Source organism: Heterodontus francisci, chromosome 1 (genome assembly GCF_036365525.1).
Source record: "Heterodontus francisci isolate sHetFra1 chromosome 1, sHetFra1.hap1, whole genome shotgun sequence".
In the NCBI taxonomy this organism is placed as follows: Eukaryota; Metazoa; Chordata; class Chondrichthyes; order Heterodontiformes; family Heterodontidae; genus Heterodontus; species Heterodontus francisci.
In genome coordinates this window covers 45,527,771-45,555,223 of record NC_090371.1, presented here as the reverse complement: position 1 = coordinate 45,555,223, position 27,453 = coordinate 45,527,771, and the positions used below count along the sequence as shown (strand labels likewise).

At 40.6% G+C, this 27,453-nt stretch overlaps 1 protein-coding gene across 6 annotated transcripts in view; it reads right to left on the bottom strand.

Moving 5' to 3' along the window:
- Window positions 1–1,080: 1,080 nt before the first annotated feature.
- ark2n (arkadia (rnf111) N-terminal like PKA signaling regulator 2n) overlaps window positions 1,081–27,453 on the bottom strand; it is a 120,244-nt gene continuing 93,871 nt past the window's right edge. For all 6 annotated transcript variants that reach the window (XM_068030019.1, XM_068030058.1, XM_068030039.1 and 3 more), the window contains 3 exons: window positions 18,043–18,219; window positions 12,628–12,754; window positions 1,081–7,745 (listed from right to left, as the gene is read on the bottom strand). In XM_068030019.1, the coding sequence (XP_067886120.1) occupies window positions 7,547–7,745; window positions 12,628–12,754; window positions 18,043–18,219 (503 nt within the window). In that variant the 3' untranslated portion in view covers window positions 1,081–7,546. The remainder of the gene's footprint in view (window positions 7,746–12,627; window positions 12,755–18,042; window positions 18,220–27,453) is intronic.

Genomic DNA, 27,453 nt, shown 5'->3' with positions numbered 1-27,453 from the left:
TCTCTTGCCTGAAACAATTGCCATGTATAAAGGCATTCCCAGTTCTTAGGATGATTGCTTCATTAATCCGAGCCAATTAAACCTCTGCCCTTAGCAACAAAGACAATTGTTCTCGATATAGGAATGGTGTCAGCATCAAGGACTCCCAGCTGTAGCATGGTAGATGGAGTAAAGTTACCTATCATCCACCCCATGCCTCCACCACAACCTCAAAAAGCAATCATATACTGCAATGTGCCATTCTTTCCATAATTCAAAACTGCCATCCTGTGAATTGTCAATTAAAGGCCATTGTTCTGCAGGCCACTGATCAGTAGGAAATGTTTTAAGACTGCTTCAAAATCATTTCACATTTTAGACAAAACATTTCCATCAGTCTGGGGTGGATTTGATGCCAGCTCCCAGAAGTAGGCCAATGTCAAATCTACTGGAGTTGCTGGTCATATCTTGATCAACTGCTCTTTAGAATTCGGATTAGCTAGATGCATTTGCATTTATTTGCAAATCCTCATTTTCATTGCCATGCCTAATTTCCCCTTACTTTCATCTCAGTTTAGCCTTGCTTCCCCTTATTACGATTAGTGGTATTCTATTGGATGAGTCCTACCATTTGTATGCAATATTTAAATATATTAATATTTAAAAGCTTTTTTTTTTAAAACCAGATATCAGATTTAAGAAGCAAAAGCAAAGCTTGCCACTACCTTCCTTTCTGGAAAGTCTTCCAGAGTCCTGTGGAGATACAGCCCTCGGTGTGAACTTTGAAAGGCAGGACCTTGACATCGCCACTCACACGGTCACAGCAGCTAAATCATAACTGTTTATAGTACCCTGCGTGTAACTGTAAATAACTGACATTTATCTTTTAAGAATGTTGATTCCATGACAGTTATGACAATAGAAACCACATAGGAAATATTGCAGTACTATTTTGGGGTGTTCCATTATGAACTTGAGGACTCAAGTCATGAAGAGCATAAAATTCAAAAGAATACAGATTACTTGTGAATATTTTTGACAACTACCCAGAACTAAAAGAGGATCGACAGATCTTTACAAAAAAAAGTCAACCTTCAACAATGATGTTTAAAAGTTAAATTTTTATTCTCCTGTCTCAATGTTTCTATTTCATATAATCACTGCATAACAGTTAAAAATCTATACACTGCCACCACAGCTCCATACAAGGCAGCACAAACAATATTTACATTTTTCCCAAAAAAAAATCAATACTGAGAGGGGACAAAAAAAACAAAATCCATAATTAGTGCAATCTCACCAGATCTTAAACTTACATGCTGAGGATTTAGAATTGCTCCCTTATATTGCGCATAAAACTCTTGTAATAATGCTATACAATTTTTATGCTTTAATAAAATTAACTTACAAGCAATATAATACCTCAATTCTTTTTGTTCTTGCTGTTACCATCGTGGGTGACTGTTTTAAGTCGAAAATAACAGCAAACTTCACTCCATTCCCATGCAAAAGAATTTAACATAAAATGAAATAAAATGTCAAACAGAAGGTGGTTCTGAAAATAAAAGTAGCCCTCTCCCTGCCTAATTTAAATTTAAGCAGTAATGCTTGTGGTGGTGAATATGTACGGTTCAGCTGGTTACACACTAGGGCCCCGTTTCGGTACAAGCTTAAATTCTGCACTAAATACCCCTAAATAGCCGATAAGCAAATATCCTCTTTATTTGTTACTGTTGATGCCATTAGATTGTATCCATACCTCACCTCGTCTTTTATGACTCCCTATAATTTTCCCAGCAACCAGAGCAGAAGTTTCATCCCAAGTAATGCAAATCTTCATGTACTGAGGAAAGCTGCCTGCCATTGGGAGTTCATACTATGGTTTTCAGCCCAAGAGAGTCTTCCTTCAGGCACAACTATGATTTACTCAACAGCTCCCTGTACCTCCTTCCCGATTCATGTTGGGGTAGGGTTCCATGAATACTGGTAGCCCTCCAATCAATCATGTAAGTGAGTATTCAATGCAAGCTTAGGTAGCCATTACAGTCAAGACTATTTTCCCACAGGGGCATCACAGCCAAGCCTAATCCTGTTTTCACCTGGCATTTACACACCTGCACTTTTCCACAAGGATCGCTGGATAATAATTCAGAGATGATAACTCTGCTCCCCTCCCTAGCTTTGGAACACTAAGATTAATTACAGTGCTCCCACCAACCTCAGGTCATTTTATTCAGTAAAGACCAGGATGAAAGCTGGACAATACCTGATGTGTATGGCTCAGTATCACACTGTATGGTACACTTACCCAGTGAGAGATGAAGGAAGCTTCCCCTTTGTACCTTAATGGGAAAGGTGAAGGTTAAGGAAAATTAATCTAAAGAACAAATTCTTTTAATCACTTTACCAGACCTACCCCCCAATACTGTATGGGCAGAGGCCAATGTAACTGCTCCATCAGTCTCTGCCTCTGTTTAATATACTGCCTTGATTTTTTCTTTCCATGGCTTCCCAAATCAGTGAAGAAATCTCTACTGGTGGCAACACATTGAAATGATTGAACTGATTCATATTGCACACTGTACCACAAGTCGAGTGTGTCAGGTGAAGGGCGCCCCTCAACTGTCCTTTCTTAATGCTGAAGTTAGAAAGATTCAGAAGCATAACATTTGGCAAGGAATATCAAACACGTAACTCCTTTTTCAAAAACAAATCAGTAAAAACCTTGCAACAGGGCACTAGATGGAATTAGACAGCAGCGTTGTATTGCAGTTTCCTCACAGGTTTCGCTAATGAGGAAAGCATCATGCACACACTTTATACGCAATGCCCACTACTATTTTCAGGTTTCTAAAACTGCTACAAAAACATTTAAGTGCTGTAACACCGAAGCAAAGAGTCTCTGGGAAGCTTCACCTGTCAGATACCGATTCTGTGAGCTTGTTCGTTACTCACAGGATATTTATTGAAGAAAATGACTATCCTCGAATGCTGGTGCAAGGGAGAATGGAGATCATTGGATGGGAATTTCCAATATCTACGGTAGTTATTTTGCACAAGAATCTGTATTGGAACTACAAAAATGAGATTTTGGTCTATGTTTTGTTTAAAAAATATATATTTTGTAGCAACAAGGTTTTTCTTTTAAAGAAAAAGCATTTGGATATAGATCTCTAGCTTTAGGTAGGGGAGGTTCATCATGCATTAAGAAAAGAAAAATGCAATATGAATGAGTGAGAGGAGGAGGCACAGTTGGGACAGGACAATGTAGGGATCCACAAAATATTACATTTTAGTCTGATTACAATCAGAAGTGTTCCAGATGTAATACTTGTATAAAAAATAATTTATTCTGCTCAGTAACCGAAGTTCAACTTCAACCAGATACAGATTTCTACTTTGCCACTGTAGCCAAGCCAACCTTGGGTTATGGCAGAATGCAAACTGCTAAACAGGGAAAGATCTAAGGCAATTTATTGCCATTCTGTGAAGTCCTTTTTGATGGCCTTCATAGGTGAGGTTTCAAGAGCATGCCAAGAAAGTCTTAATGTAACATTTCTTTTAACAGCCCCTTTCCTCAATAGAGCTACTTTCTCCCCCCCATACTGAATTGAAAGTAAGCACACCAACATTAACAGAAACTTCAACAGCCAGAAAAAGCTAGGCTGCGCAATGAATAATTTCTTCACTCCAGATCTTAGTTTTATTTACCCGCCCCAAAGCCCCAAGCTATAGCTATTTTGCCCTGAGATGGAACATTCTTACTGCAATACTATACAAAGGCCAAAAAGCTGGTGAAATTCATTGGAAATGAAACCGGCATGCTCCTGATGAGTTCTCTACAGTTAGAAGCAACTGTATTCTAAGTTTGGTGTTGGTAAAGTTAAGGAGCCCCTGTGGGTCACTTTGAAACTTTCTGTTTTAGGGAATGAATGAAAATACCTCATCACAATTGATATAAACAGGATCACAACGCATGGGGCCTCTGGTGACTCAGCAAATACATCATGCAGCGAGGTGTATTGCTAAATCACACCAGGTACTATTCTACCTCAAAGTATCAACCGTAAGATTCAATTAGGTATTTTTTTGAAAAATAAGGGAGTAGCAGCATTTCTCTGTAGAAACAGTCACATAAGTTTGCCTGCCAAAGAAAAACTAGCCAAAGAGTAAAACTATCTCCATTAACACCAGCTAAGCTATTAAGAACACAGGCTGTGTTGCATTTTAAGCTTATCTATTTTGAGATTGTGTTACCTTGTATACAAAATGCCTTTTTTTGTCCTATGTGTAAACAGACCTTTTTTAGGTAATGAAATCCACAAACAAAAAATTACATTTTTTTAAAAAGATAGCTGGATTCTTTGCCTTTAATTTGAAAGGGGAGGGTTGTTTATTTTTTTTTCACCACATGCATCACAAGAAGCTGACCGTCATGGTCTGGGAACCTGTAGACAAAGAATCTACTACAGCCTCCCTATAGCTCAGTAGCAACCTCAAAAGATAGAAATCACATAGTGCAATAATCAAGAGAACATTTAACTGTATCTTGGGAACTAATCACTTTGATACCATTAGAGATCCTGCACTGAAATATGAACATTTCCTAATTTGCCCCTGATTAAAACAACCTATGGTAATTACTAGGAGGAGGATAGTGGAACTCAGAAAAAAAAATCTATTGTTGCTCAGACTCCTTTGCTAAAACAGAAATGCACAAAACTTTGATTACTATGTTTTTGGAAAAAAAGCATAAAGACCTTTACAAATACAAATTAAACCAAAACTCAGACACTATTACCACACAAACCAGGTACTAAGGACAATCATTTACTCTTGTGACCAAAAAGGTAAGTTTCTGTTTAAAGGCTCCAGTGAGTACTCTTCAAGATGGAATGCAAGCTCATCTGACAATTTTGATGGTGGGTTGAGAAAGAGACTCAGATCTGTAACTGAAGGCTGCGGAAACACTTCGCACTGCTTCAACCAGCAGGGCCCATTTTCAGCAACTTTATAAATAATTTTCTCACAATGCTTACAACGAACGTAACAGGATAGATAACCTAATTTTCTTTGGAGTCTTGATTCCTAAATGACAGTCCATTAAATAAAGGGAAGAGAGACTGATTTGAAAAAAAAAGAGATCACGAAGTCTAAAACAAAATTTCTTCTTCCCATTTTGTCCAGGAGAGAGAGACAGGACAGGGTTCGGCAAGGAGGTGTATCAGACGGGGATGGTGTATCATACGGTTCCTAGACACTGCCTCCCTTCCAGTACTTCTATCCCTTGGCCATTCTTTACATGCAAGCAATTTGCAGGGTTGTGAGGAAAGAGCAGGTTGTAGGACTAATTAGATAGTTCCAGCACAGGCACGATGCACTGACTGTCTTCCTTCTGTGCTGTAAGGTTCTATGAGTCACAGGGTCGGCAAGCTACTCAATCATGGGGAAGCATCCCAATGACGATCCTGTATTCACCTGAAGCACACACGTGTAACTTTCTAACACAGATAACGGGCTGGGGCATTGACAAAATTGTAGCACCCACACTGTGCAAGCTGAGATCAGCTAACAGCATAAACTCGAGAATTTCCTGATCTATTTGAACCAGTAGCACATCATTTCATGCAATTACCCAGTGAGCTCCCATTTCATTTTTGGTGCATACCGCCAAATAAAGCTAATCTGAGTCTGAAAAATAAAGTACTTGCCCAGGAAAACATACTTAACACATTTGATTTTAAGCACCACAGACCACACGTCATGGCAATCAGGTGACTGAAACTAAAATTACTAAAGATGCCAAGATGCCTGGGGGATAAAGTAAGCTGCAAAGTTGGTACAGCATTCAATATACTACTGATGTGCAAAATTCCCTTGGATGGCACACATGCTGAGAACACAGTTTTTAGAACAGTACTTTCCCAGCTGATCCGAGAACTATCCCCGCAAAAGGTGGAGCGGGGACAAGAAACACGTAAATTACTACTTCTAATTCTTGATCTTTCAAAAATGTATTTTCAGCTGCTGCTCATCACCCTTCACAGCAGCAGCAGTTTAGATGCAGTTGCCAGAATAAACCATCAACTTTGAAAGTAAGAGTTCCCATTTGGCCCTATCTGTAACTAACAAGTTCACAACCAAATTCTATAAACATACTCCTGTCCAGTTTGGAGGTTTGCAGAAGAACCTCATTGATTTGTTGGAACTCTTTTTTTTACTCCACCATTTAAATGGCTTACAACTGTTGTTAATCAGTGTTCCTTGGGGTCAATGGGGGGAGAGGGGGCGGTGGCTGGACAAAAGGGCAACGATTCTCCAATTCGAAAACTTCACAATCAGCTTCCACCTGAACCAGCTGCAAATATACAATTTTCCTGTAGCTAAAGATTTTGCTTAAAATTACTGCCAGTTATGTCAATAATTTTATGCTGCCAGCAATAAAAAATGCTAAACTCCACTGAACATTATAGGATTTATAGCAAAAACCATTAAGATGGAGAAAAGGGAGGGATTATAAATGTTTAACTGGTTAAGATTTCAGCCATTTATTATATTGCGATAATAACTGACATCTGCTATTGGAGTAAGAATGGAGACCAGTCCTTTACTTTTAATTTCTTTATGATTGATTTCAATATGTTGCAATTGTAACTACAGGGGTCCCAGGTGGCAACAGAGAAACAGACTGCAAACATTAGAGTTAATAAGTGGAAAGCTGTTGAAAATTAATGTGAATGAAAGGAGCACTTGTCAGACAGATACAGCTACTTATACTCAGCAACTGGTCAATCTCAATGACTGAATTAGCCGAACTAACAATCAGATCACGTTTAGCACAAAGGAAGCGTGGGATTAAGCCACTAATAATCTTGGATTCACTGCTGGATTAAACAGGCAGTGCAATTATGCTGATGAATGATTTTAAATTTCCCCTTGTGTCTGTGCATTATTAAGGACACCCAATCAGCATTATAGGCCAAAGGATCCTCTTCTCCTGAAATGCTGGCACATTTTGTAATTAAAGTGACCCAGCAGTACACACTCAGAAAGCAGGAGGCCCTATCACTAGACTCAGACAAATAGGTATAGCTTTTGCTGAAGCAAATCTTAAATTTAAGAAAAAAGGGAGAAAGTTAATGACTTACTCGCTACTAAAATTCATAGTGCATCCAGCTCCAGTATGGTTACAGAATCTAAGTGCCAAGTTCAGCTCTGGCCAAAAAATGCCGAACTCCAATTCAGGTATGTGTAATGTGAATCCTGTAATCTATTAAATCACCTGGCAGTATGTAAAATACAAATTATATTAAAAATAGAGACATTTATAAACACACTGTCTCCCAATACATACAATGCTGATGTATTGACATTTTAGGCCAAATGTGAAACATACCTTTTTGGACAGCACTAAATGGTGGAAACTACAGAAACTCCACTCAATGAAAAAAGCAAAAATAACAACTTTTCAAATCTTTGTGAACAATAGAAAGGAGATACCAAGCAAGTTTTTTTTTTCTTCCTCCTCTTCCTGCACCACAGAACAAAGACAGCACATCATAATTCCTCAGAGCAAGTATCTGCGTCTAGCATCTTCATCAAGGGTAAGGTCAACAACCTCTGGTGCCCCACTCCAGGTTGGTTGAGAAACGGCAGCCCACGAATGCATTTGCTGTTGCTGGGCCCTGCTGCTGAGGCAGTATGAATGAGAACTCTGCTTCCATGCTGAACAGCTCTGAATGACACCAGGTCTCGTCTGAGTGGACCTGTTTGCAAACAATTAAAAAATAGCATCTCATTTTTTGAAGTTCTTTAGCTTTTTAAATTCACTCTGATAAGGATCAGACTTTCTTTTAAAAGCCACCTTAGCAGTCAACCTGGCCATCAATGTTGTTCTGACAATGACTTGTAGAGGGTATGTGAGATAATGACGCATCTCCCTGTACCTGTAAATTTTACCTCCAATTTGCAGTTTTACATTAAAGCAAAAGCAAAATACTGCGGATGCTGGAAATCTGAAACAAAAACAAGAAATGCTGGAATCACTCAGCAGGTCTGGCAGCATCTGTGGAAAGAGAAGCAAAGTTAACGTTTCGGATCAGTGACCCTTCTTCGGAACTGACAAATATTAGAAAAGTCACAGATTATAAACAAGTGAGGTGGGGGTGGGGCAAGAGATAACAAAGGAGAAGCTGCAGATTGGACCAGGCCACATAACTGACCAAAAGGTCACGGAGAAAAGGCAAACACACCATTAACATACTGTTTGCCTTTTCTCCGTGACCTTTTGGTCAGTTATGTGGCCTGGTCCAATCTGCACCTTCTCCTTTGTTATCTCTTGCCCCACCCCCACCTCACTTGTTTATAATCTGTGACTTTTCTAATATTTGTCAGTTCCGAAGAAGGGTCACTGATCCGAAACGTTAACTCTGCTTCTCTTTCCACAGATGCTGCCAGACCTGCTGAGTGATTCCAGCATTTCTTGTTTTTGTTTACATTAAAGCATGTAGCTTGTAAGTGCTCAACTGCCAATTTCCTTCCTCTCCTAAGGCAGTAACTCATGGAATCATTCTATAAATACAAGTGGCCTTTTAGTATCGCTTCCACTTGGTCATTCTTTGTATGCAAATCTAAACAGTGCACCTGTAGATTATTTTATCATGTGAGCATCACAGCAGAGTCCAATCTTGTCCTATGTAATGCCAATAAATGTGCAATTTCTAGCGGGAGTCAAGACAGTGATTATCAGGTGCGAAATCTGACCATTCTTTCCCTCTCCCTAACCTAGAGGTGCTGAAACTAATTGTAGAGTCCCATCACATGGTTGAGATTAGCTAACTCAACACAGACTAGGATAGCAAATCTAGGCCATCCTGGCTATCAGCTTCCCCTGCTGGATGCAGAAAACAATAACGTATCACAAAAGTGAACACATTGCATCCATCAATGTCCCATGTGCAACCTGAGAAACAGGACCAAGCTACTGATGGACAGGAAAAGACATCAGGAATGATACCGTAGTTGAAATTAATGTTTACAAATCCCTTTTTCCAAAGGCTGCGTTTGCTGACAATGCAACCACTAGATGATGCAGTACTAGCACATGCGCAAATGCAGCCTCTTCCACTGAAACATCACTGTCTGTGACGTTGAGGCAGCTGCCAGGATTAAAGATGGCACTGCTCAATTTATCACAGAAAAACAACTTCACCCCGAAAACCTCCTCAATGGCTGCCATCATCGTCTCCATCCCACCCCCAACAGTCCCCCGCTCTCTCCTGCCATTGCGCTTCTCTCGATCAGTCCCTCCTGCACCTGTCTTCTCACCACTGGGTCCCCCCCGCCTTCCCTTAAGCACTCACTACAGCCTCGCCGTTCCCCCCCCCACCCACCCTCAGCCGCTCGCTCCAGAGATAGTCACTGCTCCCCACCCCCCTTCCCCTCCCCTCGGCCAATTGTTCCCTGCTCCTCGCTTCCCACCCCCCTCCCCACCCCACTCTCCAGTCTCTCATTCCCCGCTTCTCCACCACCCCTACCCACTCCAGGCCATGCCACTTCCCTCCTCTCGGCCACTCGCTCCCACGTTTGATTGTTCTGTGTGTGCCACCTGAAGAAGCAAGGCGGGCTGTGAGGGTTGACGGGGAACAATCAGCCGAGGGGAGTGGGGGGTTGGGAAGCAGTGGCAAGGTCTGGAGCAAGCGGCTGAGGGGGGGGGGGGGGGGGGGAAGCAGCCGGTGGGGAGGAAGGGGGAGAGGGAGTAAGCGTTGATGCCTGGAGTGAGTGGCAGAGGGGGGAGGAGTGGCCAATGGGGCGGGAAAGAGTAGCTGAGGGGGGGGGGGGAAGTGAGTAGCTGAGTTGGGGGGAGCGAGTGGCAGGGATTGAGCCTCAAAGTGCCCCATTCAGCCGCGTGATGACGCTGGCTTTACACGATAGCGTTTTCCCGTACATGCACCAATTATTCCTGGCAAGATGTAGGCTGTGCATGCGCAGCATCTCACAGAGCAGGAGACCGTTTGCTCATGTGCACAGCTTGGAGCGCTCTGATGACAGGCCGCTGCATTGTCAATGGTCACTTTGTTTGCTAAATTATATGCTAAGCAATTGATGGTAGAATTTACGTTAGCATTTCATAGGGCAATATATATTGAACTATTATAAATTCTACCAACATAAGGTTTAAGATAAAGATTAACATAAGAGATGAAAATGGAAGTAAGGAAAATAACTGAAAAATTTCACTAAGAAATAGAACAGCAGTGGGAAACATCTAAAAAGGTGATCGAGAGTGTCCAGGAGAAATACATACCACAAAAAGCAAGTACTAGCCAGTAATGACACCATGAATGAATGAAGAAATATGGGAAAAATTGAAATTAAAGAAAAATGCATACACTAAAACAGCAAAGACAAAAGAGAGGATGACAAAAGGAAATATGAAAAGGTTAGGGAAGAAATCAAAAAATGATTAGGGCAAAGAGAAACTACAACATTAAATTATCAAAGAAAATAAAAAGAAATATTAAAGTATTCTATAGCCACAAACAAAATTATTCAGAATAAGGATAGGGCCACTTAGGGATGCATATGATAAACTCACAGGTGGTAGCAATAAAATTGCAGAAATATAAATTATTTTGCCTCTGCATTTGTTAGGGACAGTGGGTGTGACATTAGAAGGAGGTATCAAAAAAAGATATATAAAGAAATTTAAGTTAAGGGTGCAGGTAATTGATAAATAAATTAAACCTAGGGAGAATAAACCTCTGGTCCGGATCGATTGCATCTGTGCATATTAAAAGTTAGGAAAGAAATAGCAGATATAAAAATCATTAGAAAAGTGAATTGTACCAAAGGATTGGAACAGCTAATGTGATTCCTAGATATCAAAAGGGAGTTAGAACAAGTCCACCAATCTTTTACTCAACGATGTATTAGAAAAATATCTCGAAACTGAACATATAATAGTCAGCACAGATTTCAAAAGAGAAAGTCATGCTTGACTAACCTTACTGATTTCTTTGGAAAAGTAACAGAAAAGGTAGACAAAAATAATGCAGAAGTAATAGATTTGAATTTTCAAAAGGTCTTCAATAAGGTACTGCATTGTAGACTCATGACTACGGTCAAAACATATGGAGTCAAGGGGATATAGCAGAATGGATAGCAAGCTGGCTACAGAACAGAAAAGAAAGTAGGGGTTAAAGGTACTTACTAAGACTGGCAAAAGGTAGGAGGTGGTGTTCCACAAGGATCGGTGCTGGGACCACTGTTGTTCACTATTTACATAAACGATTTGGATTCGGGAATCGCAAGTACAATTTCAAAATTTGCGGACGACACCATATTGGGGGGGTGTAGTTAATACAGAGGAGGACTGTGACAAAATACAGGAAGACATTAATAAACTTGAAGAACGGGTATGTAATTGGTAAATGAACTTCAATATAGTTAAGTATGAGGTGTTGCATTTTGTTAGGTAGAATAAGGAGACCACATAGTCCTTGGAAAATAAGAGTCTAAATGGAATAGAGGAGCAGAGGGGTCTGAGGGTACAGATACACAATTCACTAAAAGATGCAGGTTAATAAAGCCATTAAAAAAGCAAACAAAATACTTGGGCTCATTTCTAGAACAATGGAATTGTAAAGCAGAGAAGTTATGTTAAACTTGTATAGCATACTGGTTAGACTACAACTGGAGTATAGTGCATAGCTCTCGTCTCCATATTATAAAAAGGATATAGAGACACTGGAGAAGGTGCAAAAATATTTACTAGAATACTAAAATTGAGAGGTTATAGCAACCAAGTAAGATTGAACAGGCTAGGTCTCTTTTCTGTAGAAAGCAGAAGACTGAGTGGGGACTTGATAGAGGTCTTGAAAATTAACAGCGGGTTTGATAGGGTAGACATAGAGATGATGATAAAAGCAAAACATTTCAGATGCTGTAAATCTAAAATAAAAACAGAAAGTGCTGGAAATACTCAGCAGGTCTGGAAGCATCCATGGAGAGAGAAACAAAGTTAAGTTCTGATGAAAAGTCACAGACCTGAAACTTTAACTCTGTTTCTCTCTGCACAGATGCTGCCAGACCTGCTGAATATTTCCAACACTTTCTGTTTTTATCATAGTAGAGAAAAAGTTTCTACCTGTGGGGGAAACCAGAACTGAAGACCATAAATGTGAGATAGTCACAAAAAAAATCCAATAATGAATTCAGGAGAAACTTCTTTACCAAAAGAGCCGTTAGAATACGGAACTCACTATCACAGTGAGAAGCTCAGTCAAGAGATGCATTTGAGAAGCCGGATAAACACATAAGGGAAAACGTAATAGAAGGATATATTGGTGGGGTTAGATGAAGAAAGATGGGAGATGGCTTGTAGAGCATAACTACTGGCATAGACCTGTTTTTGCACTGTAAAGAGTATGTAATACTAGGATTTACAGGGTCAGATCTGGATGCAAGTCTAGCAATTTTGCACTTCTGCCCTAGTTCCTTCTGCTTTAATCTTCTACAGTGAATTATGATGCGATTATTTTATGAATATAGCATTTGATGGGAAATTACTATTTCTAGACCATGCCTGCAGGGCATTTGAAGCCAGAGATCTTCCCATCATTGATGTTCAGGAAGAACTGTTTGTACCTTGCATCTTCTTGAATGCCTACAATTTCGACCTCGCTATCTGAGGAGGCAATCTGGATTTCTTCCTTCACTGGTACAGAAAAACCTGTAGAACCATCTGCTGCTATGAAGTTCTCTTCTCCTCGGCCTGCAAGGAACCAGAAGCAAACATAACCTTAGCATGAATATTCAGACATGTCTTACTTGGACAAAATTCACTGCCCCATGAAAATGAATAATCACCAGCACTTCAGATGTACAGCAAATCTTCCTTGCCAAACCCCCATCCCATTTCCAACTACTCTCCTTCCTTTTTCAGTAACACACAACTCCTGTCTGTTTCTTGCTTTTCCTTATTTCTTTTCTGTAGTATCCCTATGCTATAAACTATCTCGCCTAAAGGAGAGATAGGAAACATTTGAGTCAACTCAAAGTACTCTTGTCTGAGTCAGAAGGTTGAGGGGTTCAAGAACCAGTCCAGGACTCAAGTCCTTAACCTAGCTTGACATATCAATGCAATTCCAGGGTGTGCTGCATTGTCAGCTTTCAAATGAGCCATTAAAATAAGATCCCACCTGCCTACGTAGGTGAGCACTAAAGATCCTGTGGCACTATTTGGAGAGGCCCAAAAGCTCTCCCGGAGTTCTGGCCATGGGCCAACATTCCCCCTCTCAATCAACACCAAAAGAGATTAATTGATTATACACATCATTGCTGTTTCTGGGACCTGTTGCATGACTACTGATTTTACCTACATAACAGTAATAACTGCACTAGAAATAAACTCAGTTTGTGAATCACTTTAGGATGCCTTGAGAGATAATGATAAGGGGCTATGCTATGCAAATGCAAGTTTTCATTTTTCCAGAACTCTGCCTAACACTCCATGACCAGTTAATAGTAGTTAGGCAAAGCAGCCAAGAGTGATTCTTCCTTCTTCCCTACCACGATCAGACCAGCCATGATCTTATTGCATGATGGAGCAGGCTCAAGGGGCCAAATTGCCTACGCCTGCTCCTATTACTTATGTTATGTTCTTATAGCCACAAGAGGTGGTCAGGGGCCAGGAATCCTGTGGCGAGTAATTTACCTGCTAACTTCCCAAAGCCTGTCCACCATCTACAAGGTACAGTGAGGAGTGTGACTGGATACTCTCCACTTGCCTGGATGGGTGCAGCTCCAACAACAATCAAGAAGCTTGACACCATCCAGGATAAAGCAGCCTTCTTGATTTGCACCCCAAGCACAAACATTCACACCCTCCACCACCAACGCACAGTGGCAGCAGTGTGTACTATACACAAGGTGCACTGCAGCAACACACCAAGGCTCCTATGACAGCACCTTCCAAAGCTGCGACCTCTACTACAAGGGCAGCAGATGCATGGGAACACCACCATCTGCAAGTTCCCCTCCAAGTCACACACCATCCTGACTTGGAACTATATCGCCGTTCCTTCAATGGCGCTGGGTCAAAATCCTGAAACTCCCCTCCTAACAACACTGTAGGTGTACCTACCCCACATGGACTGCAGCAGTTCAAGAAGGCGGCTGACCACCACCTTCTGAAGGGCAATTAGGTATGGGCAATAAATGCTGTCCGAGGCAACGACACCCACATCCCATGAACAAATAAAAAAAATTATGTTCTTATGTAAGTGCTTGGCATCTCCATGAATGTGATCAGCAATTCACTGCATGAGCAGTCACGTCTCCATAACACAGTGCATTAGAACACCAATACAGTCCTTAGCACAAGTAGATCTTATGTTGACTTTCCAAATGCAATGCATATATGGTAAAATACTGAGAGAGATTGAGATACACAAAAATCACATTTGAATTCACTATACTGCGCATAATTCTCAAAACTGACCAAGAGGTTGACACCCAACTGTGCAATAGTTTGTACATTGTGAGTGAGGGCAGATTAACAATGTAGCTCATTGGGGTCCAATACACTGCGTCTAAAAATGGGGCAGTTTGTGTTTACACTTATAATTCCCCATATAGTGAATTATTAAGCAAAGGAAAGTCACAACTGCCTACTCTTGAGCACCTTAAACATAAGCTGACAGTGATCGAAGCCTACAATCAGCTTTCCAGCCTGTTCTCTTAGCCAAAAACAGTGCAGATGAGAAAATTAATAAACTGTACGACAACGCAAGCAATGGATTGGGCTAATGGAACACATTTTACATCATAAGCTACATTACCAAATTAAGATATGACTTTCACAGAACAATTTCCGGACCATTTCATAAACTATAACAGCTTCTCTTCACACATACATTAATGAATGTCACACTTTAAAGAAACCTATCTCCAGCAACCACGGATGAAACTGGCAACTTCCGTAGGGCATAAAATAGGCAATCCGCTACCAGCTGTTTTATACCCCCACTGAATTCGAACGTTCTTCCCAAAGGAACCACCCCTGATGAGCAAGGGTCAGTCTCTGCAACGAAAACCAGGTCAACGATGACAGAATTATTTTACTCGTTTTGCAACTCTGTTCTGTGAATCATGATGTTGATCACATTCTGTTGTAAGTTTCATTTTTCTCTCCCTCAAGTTGTTGCCTTGTGTTGGGATATGGTTTCACGCAAAGGCCACCCACCCACAATTCCAGCAGTTGGGATCAATGGATAGTGAACAACAGGGATCATGACAAATTTTTCACTCCCTAACCCAGGTTATTTGTAGCATCCCTGCTTACTCCCTGGCTGATATTAGTAAAACTGCACCAACAAGAGGTTGAAGCAAGCTCTAGATCGCTCAATGACACATTGCATAATCTAGTTTTATACCATGGGTGAAAGCAGAAAATACAGTGCCTACTACTGTACCCAATGGACTTCTGAAATGTAATAAAGGAAAGGGGTGTTAAAGGTAAAGTAAAGCCTAAATGCATAAATAGGGAAATTCATGATGAAATACCCTTTCAGCTTAATTTCTCTATGTATAAAAAAGGTCTGACTGCCAAGAAAGTAGGTGCATGGGAAGTCACTACTACGGGAGTAGTAGCGAATAGCATAGATGCATTGAAAGGGAAGCTAGATAAGCACAAACGATTAAGGACTAGAAGGACATATTGATGGGGTTAGAAGCGTTTGATGAAGAGGGCGGCGCAGTGGTTAGTACCGCAGCCTCACAGCTCCAGCGACCTGGGTTCAATTCTGGGTACTGCCTGTGTAGAGTTTGCAAGTTCTCCCTGTGTCTGCGTGGGTTTTCTCCGGGTGCTCCGGTTTCCTCCCACAAGCCAAAAGACTTGCAGGTTGGTAGGTAAATTGGCCATTATAAATTGCCCCTAGTATAGGTAGGTGGTAGGGAAATATAGGGACAGGTGGGGATGTGGTAGGAATATGGGATTAGTGTAGGATTAGCATAAATGGGTGGTTGATGTTCGGCACAGACTCGGTGGGCCGAAGGGCCTGTTTCAGTGCTGTATCTCTAAAACTAAAACTAAGGAGAGAGAGGAGGCAGGTGTGGAGCATCAGCATGGACTTGTTGGGCCAAATGGCCTATTTCAGTACTACGAATACCTTGTAACATTTTGTTTAAAAGAATAAAAACAGCTGAAAATAACTAAAGTCAGTAATATAAATGCTCAGATGTCACTGGAAAAAAAGACAATTGCACTAGTGACAGCAAAGTGTTTTTCAGTTGAGATAGAAGTTAATCCAGGAACACATTTGTTCTTTGGGGGATTTGTCAAGACAGGTTTAGGCTTGTAGATTAAAGATATGCTGATGAGCTAGAAAGACCCTTTGTAACAGCTTTCACTTGAAAAGGCAATGACACTGTCAGAGGAAGTTAAGTAACAACTATCTCCTATAATCAACAGCTCATTGAGGTCTAGCTTGCTTCCCATGGATTGCAGGATTATTAATTTGATCCCATTATTTAACAAAAGGAGGACATTGGATCCTGGAAATTATGGATCCATGTTCCATCCTTTGCTGGAAGGGATTTCTTATATGAACACTTGGAAAGTGAGAAAATTATTAGGGATTCCTAGCATAGTCCTGTATATTCCTACTTGGGACCATTGTGCTCTAGCTTTGGGTTTTCACTATGGTGAAGGTTATAAAGACTCTGTAGAGGTACAGAGTAGGGTGACCAGAATGACACTAAATACATATGGCTAGGTTCCAAGATTTAGGGTTATTTACTTCTGGAATAACACATAGGCAGAAGGAATATGACTAAAATTTTCAAGTGATAACCATTTAGATACAAGCTAGTTAGATAGTTTTGAGACAGACAGGGAAGTCATGTCAATAAAATCCATAGGCAAAGCGTTAGGTTAGCTGGCAGAAAATACAATTTTTTCCAGAAAGCACCATCCTTTGGGTGAAACTGCTAAACTGCAACACAAGCTTGGAGGCGCTGTAGTTCATCAGAACCCTGATGAAAGGTCATCGACCTGAAACATCAACACACTGTTTCTTTCTCCACAGATGCTGTCATACCTGCTGAGTATTTCCAGCATTTTCTGATTTTAGAACATAGAACATTACAGCACAGTACAGGCCCTTCAGCCCACGATGTTGTGCCGAACCTTTAACCTACTCTAAGATCAAACTAACTACCTACCCTTCATTCTATCATCCATGTACCTATCCAAGAGTCGCTTAAATGCCCCTAATGTATCTGCTTCTACTACCACCGCTGGCAGCGCATTCCACGCACCCACCACTCTCTGTGTAAAGAACCTACCTCTGACATCTCCCCGAAACCTTCCTCCAATCACCTTAAAATTATGCTCCCTAGTGATAGCCCTTTCCACCCTGGGAAAAATTCTCTGACTATCCACTCTATCTATGCCTCTCATCATCTTGTACCCCTCTATCAAGTCACCTCTCATCCTTCTTCGCTCCAATGAGAAAAGCCCTAGCTCCCTCAATCTTTCTTTGTAGGACATGCCCTCCAGTCCAGGCAGCATCCTGGTAAATCTCCTCTGCACCCTCTCTAAAGCCTCCACATCCTTCCTATAATGAGGCAACCAGAACTGAACACAATATTCCAAGTGTGGTCGAACCAGGGCCTTATAGAGATGCAGCATAACCTCGCGGCTCTTAAACTCAATCCCCCTGTTAATGAAAGCCAACACCCCATACGCCTTCTTAACAACCCTATCAACTTTTTATTTAAGAATTTCCTAGGTTTTCCAAAATTAGCTACAGGTTGGTTTGCCTCTTCCAGGAAAGTTAGGGGATGAACGTACAAAGTTGCAGTAATGACTGGATGGGGTGGACCTGAACAGCCTGAAGTCCTTTTTTGCCCTTCTTTTTAACTGCTGACAAGGAAGTCAGCTCAGGAGACAGAGTAATACAATGGCTCTTAATTTTTTTTAAGATAGCGCACCAAGATTACTTCCTGTAACACAGAGACAAAGGAAAAAAAGACAAGTGCTTTTCTTGTTAGACTGACCTGCCATGCATTGTTCCAGCAGTCCTCGATTTCTAACAGTGTTCACCTTAAACTCATGATGTGCGAAAGAGAATTGCTCCTGAACAGCAGCAGCTGCAAGAAGATTGTCGACGTTCAGTACATCTGGGTCGGAGTTAGTGTCAGAAATATCATAGTGTGCTATCACTGGAGGACCATCTGAGAACACACAACACAATGGATGATTCATTTACATGTACAGAAGGGAAGGGGGATGGGGGAGGTATAAAAGGAGGGAAAATTGTAATAACTTCAAGTTTTTAACTAAAATAATTCAAATGTTTTACAAAGCTTTCTATGGTGGCGAGTCTCTACTATTCCTCCATTTATTGGTCTCCTTTCTCTATTGCTTTATTAAATGCAGTAGTCTCCAGCATGCAGACAAGCGAAAAAGCAGTTTCTAGAACAGTGGAATAGCTGCACAGTAGTTTTTTTTTAAAATTAAAATGCATTAATGGGGGAAAGAGCGAAAAGAAACACCAACTTTTTCAGGCTCAATGCCCTTTGCAAATTCATCAGTAATTTCCAAAGACATTGCTGATAATCAGAAAATAAAGCATTAAATGTGGACAGCACTATATGCACAGTCTGACCAGGTACTGTAATTTTGATACAGATATATACACATACAACCACTGACAAGAATGGCAGTATGAAAGGGCAGGATAAAATGTATCTACTATGGGCAGGATAACAGACACACTATTTCTGAGAACTAGCTACATAAGCAGCCCTCATCATTTGTTTTCCTGATAATTGTTGTTTGTGAACTGAAAAAGCAGAATCTTTTACAATTCTATTTTGCAAATTTTTCTTCTCACTCGCACACTCTTCCCATCACCCATCCCAGTTAAGTCAGCACAGGCTCCATTTTGGAACTTCGATCAATTTTTATATATTTTTTTATATTTAGAGAAACAGCACTGAAACAGACCCTTCGGCCCACTGAGTCTGTGCCAACCAAGAACCACCCATTTATACTAACCCTACAGTAATCCCATATTCCCTACCACCTACCTACACTAGGGGCAATTTACAATGGCCAATTTACCTATCACCTGCAAGTCTTTGGCGGTGGGAGGAAACCGGAGCACCCGGCAAAAACCCACGCGGTCACAGGGAGAACTTGCAAACTCCGCACAGGCAGTACCCAGAATTGAACCCAGGTCCCTGGAGCTGTGAGGCTGCGGTGCTAACCACTGCGCCACTGTATAACGCACACACACCTATTCCTCATTATCTTCCCTCAATTTCGAAACAAAACCTAGCATCAGTTATTCTTTCCTAGTTGCTATGAGAGATTCACCCAATATGCAGTTATGTACAAAGATGTAAGGCAGAAGTGTCAAGGCATATTTAAGTGTTACGGCTTGGCAGCCCCATCATACTGTATGTGTTGCCAAACACCTTGTCCGTATATTTGCTGCAAAGATAGGAAGTACCATTGAGGGCAGTGTCAACTGGTACTCCCATTTGAGGAACCCAGGTTGAATTCTTGTCTTTAACTCATACTCTATCAGACAAGCTTAACGAGTTCCTAGTCAAAATACACCTCACAATACCATTTGCAGGGAGAGAAAAAACTATCCTGCACCAAGCACATCTCTCATGAGACAACATGCAATATCACAAATCATCGTTTATTTTGGAGTACACATCCCAGACTACATCATCTTTGTTGAGCCAAAAGGGCAACCTGATGGCCAGTAGACAGTGGAACACAGAAGGTGCATGAATTTACATGTTATTTTCAGGTATGCACTTTGCCCAGTGATGAATGCTTGGCTATTCTTGGTACAGCTTAACTTAACACCCCACAAAAACATTTTAGAAAATAAAATCTTATCGGTGTTGGCTGGAGAAAATTGTACAAAAGTTCAGTGAAAACAGAAGTCTGTAGTTTCTGAGCCTAGAAATCTGTATTTGTGAGCACATACCATACAGGGCAGTTGTAATTTGAAGTTAGTCCTTTATCTGTCCCTTTTTCCATTTGGACACTCTCAAGCCCTCAGCTTCTCCAGTGAAGAGATGACCTAAAGAAATGTCTAGACCTATCATTCTACCAGGTGACCAAGCTGATCAGGTTTACAATCTCTCTCTATCTTCTACTCAGCACCTCTCCAACCACAAAAGCACAGGTGAGATTGGAAAGGTTACTGTATGGCAAGGGCATAAATCCAATCTTACACATCTGTAGCATAGCATAATCTGAATATTTTAAAACAAAATTCTGAATTGAATGGGAAGGGAGTAAAGAACTAGTATAAAAACCAGCACCCATCTGAAGTCAGTGCACTTTGGCCAACATTCCAAGGAAAAATAATCTAAAGTAAGCCAAACAACAGACAATCCAATAAAATGTGGGAAGAACACTTACTTAGGCTATACAGATAGTGAGGGTCAGACAAGCTGGGCTTGGAAGTAACTAGCTGTCACAGACACTCTAAAGAGGATGTCACTTATCGAGTACAACTGGGGAAAGTTTCCAATTTGTTAGATATCGCTAAGACCTGTTGTTCAATGAAATAAAACACCTAGACAGCACGATCTACTTTGAATAAACTTTACTGAGGTGATAAAGACCATATTTAGGTGCAAGTTTTTTTTTTAAACAGATGGTTTAGTGGATTCCAGCTGGAGCGCTCAGTTTTGAGAGGGCCTCTTGAAAATAAGGAGACAAGTTATTTTGGCGGGTTGTGTGAAAACTCCAGGAAATGAGTTTCGGACACAGAATCTCTGCAGCAGAGGGAACTCCTTCACCTTCCGCCAATTCACATTTTTATTCAAGGCTGCAGTAACATTCATATACAAGTTCCTCCAAATTTAGTCCACATATATTTTCTGCGCTGCCTGAGTAATGTATAACTCACTGAAAATTAAAGTGATAGAATGAATGAAGCAAGTTGTCATTGTTATTTTAAGCAAGGCTTATCCTTTTCAACCTCTGATATTCATTTCTCAAAGGGCTTTCTCTTGAATTGGATTCTATCAAGCATTACATAATCCCACCTGTTGTAAACTATCACACATCTGGAACATCTTCAATCTTCCCCTCAATACAGCATGCAAACCAATTTTTTTCACTATATTTCTCATAAATGAACACTAAGAGTCAGAAGTTTTAACACTACATTTCCATTTTTAGAACATGCTAGTAATGTACCTAAATCCTTCAAATACACAATGCAGCAATCACATAAGGAATAGCTAATGGTGAATTCTTAATGACTATCCTTTACAACATTCATCGGTCCTTAAGGCATGCTAGTGTGAAATGTGCTAGCATCATGCATTAATTTAAACATGATACAAACTTGCATCACAATCATGGGCCAAATAACAGTTACCAACCCCAGACTGAGGCTGCCAATTGGTTTTCATCAACAATCAGCTTTACTAAGCCTGTGGTTCTCTAATTTGTGCCCCAGACGTGAGATGTGGAGATTTACAGATCTTAGAGAAAAGTAAAAAGTCTCACCCTTCTCCCAAAGAGAAAGATTTAAAAATAACTATCTTGAGGGAGAAATAAGTTTGAATAAAAGTAGAAAATGTATTAATCATCTCAGACACATGATTAAAAAAATGACAAAAATATTATTTTCTTGGCATGACAGCTCTGGAAAGAGTTTAGAAATATTTTGACCCCTGCAGATATTTGGAAATGAGGCATAGCAGCAACAGAAGTATGATACATCCAAAAATGTATGTGCAGGAAAGAGAGGCAACTTAAGGGACTCTGCAAATCAATGATACGACTCTTTTAGGAGTGAAGATAATTGAGCATGAGGAAGACAATCCTTGCTTTGGAAATCCGTTAAATAAATAAGCACATAAAATGTAGTAGGGAGAGGGACTTTTATTGACCACTAAAACCACTGTTCCCCAACGGTCAGTGCTGGGACCACTGCTTTTATTGCTATACTTAAATGACTTGGATCTCAGAATGCAGAGTAAAATCTCAAAATTTGATGATACCAAACTTGGAGGAGTGGCAAACAGTGAGGATAATACGACCCATCTGCAACGAGACATTGATAGGCTAGCAGAATGGGAAGACAAGTGACAGATGGAATTTAATACAGACAATGAATGTCAGGTGATGCATTTTGACAGAAAGGATAGGGTGAGGCAATATAGAGTTAATGGCACAGTTCTAAAGAGTGTGCAGGTACAGCGGGACCAGGGAGTGCATGTGCAACTATCTTTTAAAGTTGCAGGACATATTAGGAGACTGGTTAGCAAAGCATATGGGATCTTGGGCTTCATAAATAGAGGCATAGAATACAAAAGCAGGAAAGTTATGCTGAACCTTTAGAAAGCTTTGGTTAGGCCACAACTGGAGTACTGGCATCCAGTTCTGATCACACACTTAAGGAAGGACCCGAGTTCTTGAGAGGGTGCAGAGAATACCAGAATGGTTCCAAGGATGGGGATTCTAGTTACAAACTTAGGTTGGAAAAGCTGGGATTGTTCATCCTGGTGCAAAGGAGATTGAGGGGAGATTTGATAGAGGTGTACAATATTATGACAGACTTAGATAAGTTAGACAAGGAAAAACTGCCCCCATTAACTGATGGTACAAGGACTCGGGGACACAGATTGAAGGTTTTGAGCAAAAGATGCAGGGGGAATGTGAGGAAGAACTGTTTCACGCAGTGAGTGGTGATGACCTGGAACTCGCTGCCCATGAGGGTGGTGGAAGCGGAGACAATCACTGATTTCAAACGGAAACTGGATGGGCACTTGAAGGAAGTAAACTTGCAGGACTTTGGGGATTAAATGGAGTTGTGGGACTGACTTGATTGCTCTGCGGAGAACTAACGTGAACTCAATGGGACGAATAGCCGCCTTCTATAACGTAAATTACTCTGACTCTAAAAGCTGGACCAGACCTTTCAGAAAATAGTAAAGGACTTGGGTGGCATTAACTGAATGCAGTATTAGCCAATATCTGTTATTTCCAAATTAAGAACTGCAAGCATTACAAAAGGTAATTCACAATCTGGACATTGTTATTATGAAGCTGAAGAGCACATGAGCTGATGCCTAGACGTCTACCCATCCCTGACAAATGCCTCACAAGCTCTATGGTAAATATTATAAATAGGTACATGAGGGCTTTCAAAGCAGTGTCATCTTGTCAATTAGTTCATATATCATATGCTTAAATTTCATTCCTGCAGGTGAGGTGATAAACTGAACTGAGATGGGATTTCTGCTTTCTAAGTGATTCTCGGGTGTTTATTACTCTCCATTTAACATGTTCACTGATAAATGTATTGTGATACAATTTCACAGTTCTAGAAACAGGACAGTGCAATTGCACATCCAGTATTCTTTGGATTATGTGTAAATAAATGATTTTAAGGCTGAACTTTGAAAGACAAATTAGGAACGAGGGGTTTTGCTTCTACCATTAAAAATAATTTTGTCTGGCATTTAAAGAAAGGGAGGCTTTCCCTTCACTAATTATCATCTTTTACTATGAGAATCAGACAGTGTGTTGTGTTGGAGCAGCAATACATTGCACTATGACAGCATTCAGCCTCCCATTCTCAACAGGATGGAGTTGCCAATTTCAGGTGGTCTTCTCAGAAGTGGGGGAAGGCGGGGGGGGGGGGGAAACAAAGAAACAGATGGAGTCATGCAAGGAATACTGTCATACTCTTCCCAGTAATCAGTAAAGAGTAGCAATGGGAGACAGCTTGAGAGCACATCTCCCACTTGTGCATTTGCTGGTGTGTGCCCCAGGAAGACTAGAAATGGGGGGTACTAGGGGGAGCAAACACACCAACACTAAGTTTTTAAAGCACAACAAAGCTCTCAGTACCCTTCTTTAGAACTTTAGAAGTTAGCTAATTTTATATCTATCTTTTTTGCTGAATTATTGTTCAATGTATTCGTGCATGTATTCTTTCATCTTATGTACTAATAAAAAAAAAAATTGAAAGCTTGCGGGCATGCCCACAAACATACTAAAACAGATTGCACCACTCAACATTACCTGGTGGTCAAGTGCAGTTGACAAAGCTTAACATAGCCATTGATAATTGTTATGAAGTAGGAGACATTAATTTAGACATATATAAATTGGTGATAGGATTAGCAAATTAGAGTAATCTTCATTGCATTAATAAATTGGTATAGGAAAACCCCAAATTTAAGTACACTGGTTTTTGCATAGAGCTGATACAATTGAGTTTCCAACCAAGTTTTCTGTGCATTTTTGCCTCCATACTTGATCTCAAATTCAGATGAATAAAGATATTTTCCTTTTTAACAGAATGAAGCATTTAAACCAAACCTTAATACTCACAACAACATAGCTATAAGAGGATATTTGGAGCTAACAGAACAAGAGAGAAACATGACGATGGTCCATTACATCAGTTCTTTCACCAATGACCAACTATGCTGTTAGTCTGACTCAATTGAAAAAAACCTCACAGCAAACATTCTAGAAATTAAATTTTTCAGGAAAGGGAAAGAGGAGAAGAAGGGAGTAGTAACCACTAAATCAGAAGAATGGATCTGATGGATACTGATGAAACCATCAGATCCTAGTTACACCAGATCATATCCAAAAGTCTTCTGTTGGCATATAAATAGTAAAAGGAGGAGTGGGGCTGATTAGGGACCAAAAAGGGAATTTATGCACGGAGGCAGGTGACATGGCTGAGGTGTTAAAATACTTTGCACCCGTCTTTACCAAGCAAGATGCTGCTGCGCAGGTCATGGTAAAAGAGGAGGCACTTCAGACACTTGGAGTTTAAAATTGATAAGGAGGTGGTATTGGATAGGCTGCCTGTACTTAGAAGTTGATAAGGCACCAGCAGCAGATGAGATGCATCCAAGGATAGTGAGCGAAGTGAGTGTGGAAACTGCAGAGGCATTGGCCATAATTGCCCAAACTTCCTTAGATTCAGGGGTGTTGCCAGAGGACTGGAGAATTGCAAATGTTACACCCTTGGTCAATAAAAGGTGTAAAGATTAGCCCAGCAACTACAGGCCAGTCAGTCAGTTACATCTCTGTGGTGGGAAAGCTTCTAGAAACGGTAATTTGGGGCAAAATTAATAGTCATTTGGGCTTTCGCAGGTTAATTAGGGAAAGCCAGCATGGATGTATGAAGGGAAAGTCAAGTTTACCTTACTTGCTGGAGTTTTTTGATGAGGTAACAGACGTTGATCAGGGTAATGCAGTTGAAGGGGCATATATGGACTTCCAAAAAGCATTTGATAAAGTACCGCACAACAGACTTGTAAGCAAAGTTATAGCTCGTGGAATAAAAGGGACAGTAGCAACATGAATATGAAATTGGCTGAGTGACAGGAAACAAAGTGTAGTGGTTAATGGATGTTTTTCGGACTGGAGGAAGGTTTGTAGTGGAGTTCCCCAGGGATCATTGCTGGGACTCTTGCTTTTCCTGATATACGTTAATGACCTAGACCTTGGCGTACAGGGCACAATTTAAAAATTTGCAGATGATATGAAACTTGGAAACATTGTGAACTGTAGGAGGATAATGTAGAACTTCAAAAGGACATAGACAGGTTGGTGGAATGGGCAAACAAGTGGCAGACGAAATTTAATGCAGAGAAGTGTGAAGTGATTCATTTTGGTAGGAAGAATGTGGAGACACAACATAAAGGGTGCAATTCTAAAAGGGGTGCAGGAGCAGAGGGACCTAGGTCTATATGTGCTTAAATCATTGAAGGTGGCAAAACAGGTTGAGGGATTAATAGAACATGCAGCATCCTATGCTTCATTAATGGGGGCATCGAGTACAAAAGCAAGGAAGTTATGTTAAACATACAGAACACTGGTCCAGCCTCAACTGGAGTATTGCGTCCAGTTCTGGGCACTACACTTTAGGACAGATGTGAAGGCATTAGAGAGAGTGCAGATAAAATTAATGAGAATAGTTCCAGGGATGAGTAACTTCAGTTACGTGGATAGACTGGAGAAGGTGGGATTGTTTTCCTTAGAGAAAGAGGGGTTGAGAGATTTGATAGGTGTTCAAAGTCATGAAGGGTCTGAACAGAGAAGACAGGGAAAAACTGTTCCCATTGGTGGAGGGATCGAGAAAAAAAAGAGGGCACAGATTTAAGGTAATTGGCAAAAGAATAGCAACATGAGGAAGAACTTTTTTTTTTAACACAGCAAGTGGCTAGGACCTGGAATGCACTGCCTGAGTGTGTGGTGGAGGCAGGTTCAATGGAGGCATTCAAGAGGGAACTGGATTGTTATCTGAAAAGGAAGAATGTACAGCGCTACGGGGTGAAGGTGGGCGAGTGGCACCAGGTAAATTGCTCTTTCGGAGAGCCAGCGCAGACACGGCCAAATGGCCTCCTTCAGTGCTGTAACAATTCTGTGATTCATATAATCTTACGACACATACAGTACTGTCCACATTTATCTGACTGTACAGTCTGTACATTTTTACTGATTCTTCTGAATAATGCCAAAGGGGTAGCTGCCACCAGGTTTTCATGGATATAGAGTTTAGATCTAATAACTGAGGGGCTTATATCAAATGACATCGATATCGCTTTGTTCATTATACTCTAATTTGCCTTCTTTGTGCCCACAATGTAGGTCAGAAGATTTTTTGTTATAAGGACTGTTTGGAGTGAAGATGGGTTTACATAGAGCAGGACTTTATTGATCAGCATAGTACCAACAGAACTGAATCAAATTAATTAAATTAAAAAACACCATCAGCAAAGAGAACAGTACAGCATTGCAACAGATGTTTGGTATTCACAGATGGTTCTCCCAACAACTACAAACACAAACATGCAATTTTATTCAACATAATTACTATGGGCTGAATGAAAATAAATATTTTGTGCAATGTACCAAACAACAATGCATACAGTAGTGAATGCATGCTTAGAATCAGATTTTCATTCCCTCTCATTTCATCCAACTAAACCAGTGACTCCTGAGAAGATCCAATTTCAAGGATATGAGCAGCACTTTGGTACCTCGCGCCAGTGGCCATTCTCCTCTCACTTCAGAGTCTTGGCAATTGGTATTATCAGACTATTCAATCATAGGTGGGTAGCACAGCAGCTTCTCAAACTATCCTCATCTAATGCTGGCACACATGCACTTTGCAACAAGAATCAAAAAGGATCCAATTTATTTCACTATGGGCATTAGGCATTTTCAATGTGGAGATCCTTTAATCAACAGAAAATATTTGACTATAAATAAAATTGGCCAAAAGTGTGGTAATGCACAGTGCATCACAAAATACATCAACCTTGCATAAATAGGAAGAAAAAAATTTGGTCATGATCAAGCTGGAAAAAAAACCACCCAATCCAAGCATAATTTCCATGTAGCATTCCCCTTTCATTCTTACTGCAATCCAAGTACCAGTCATG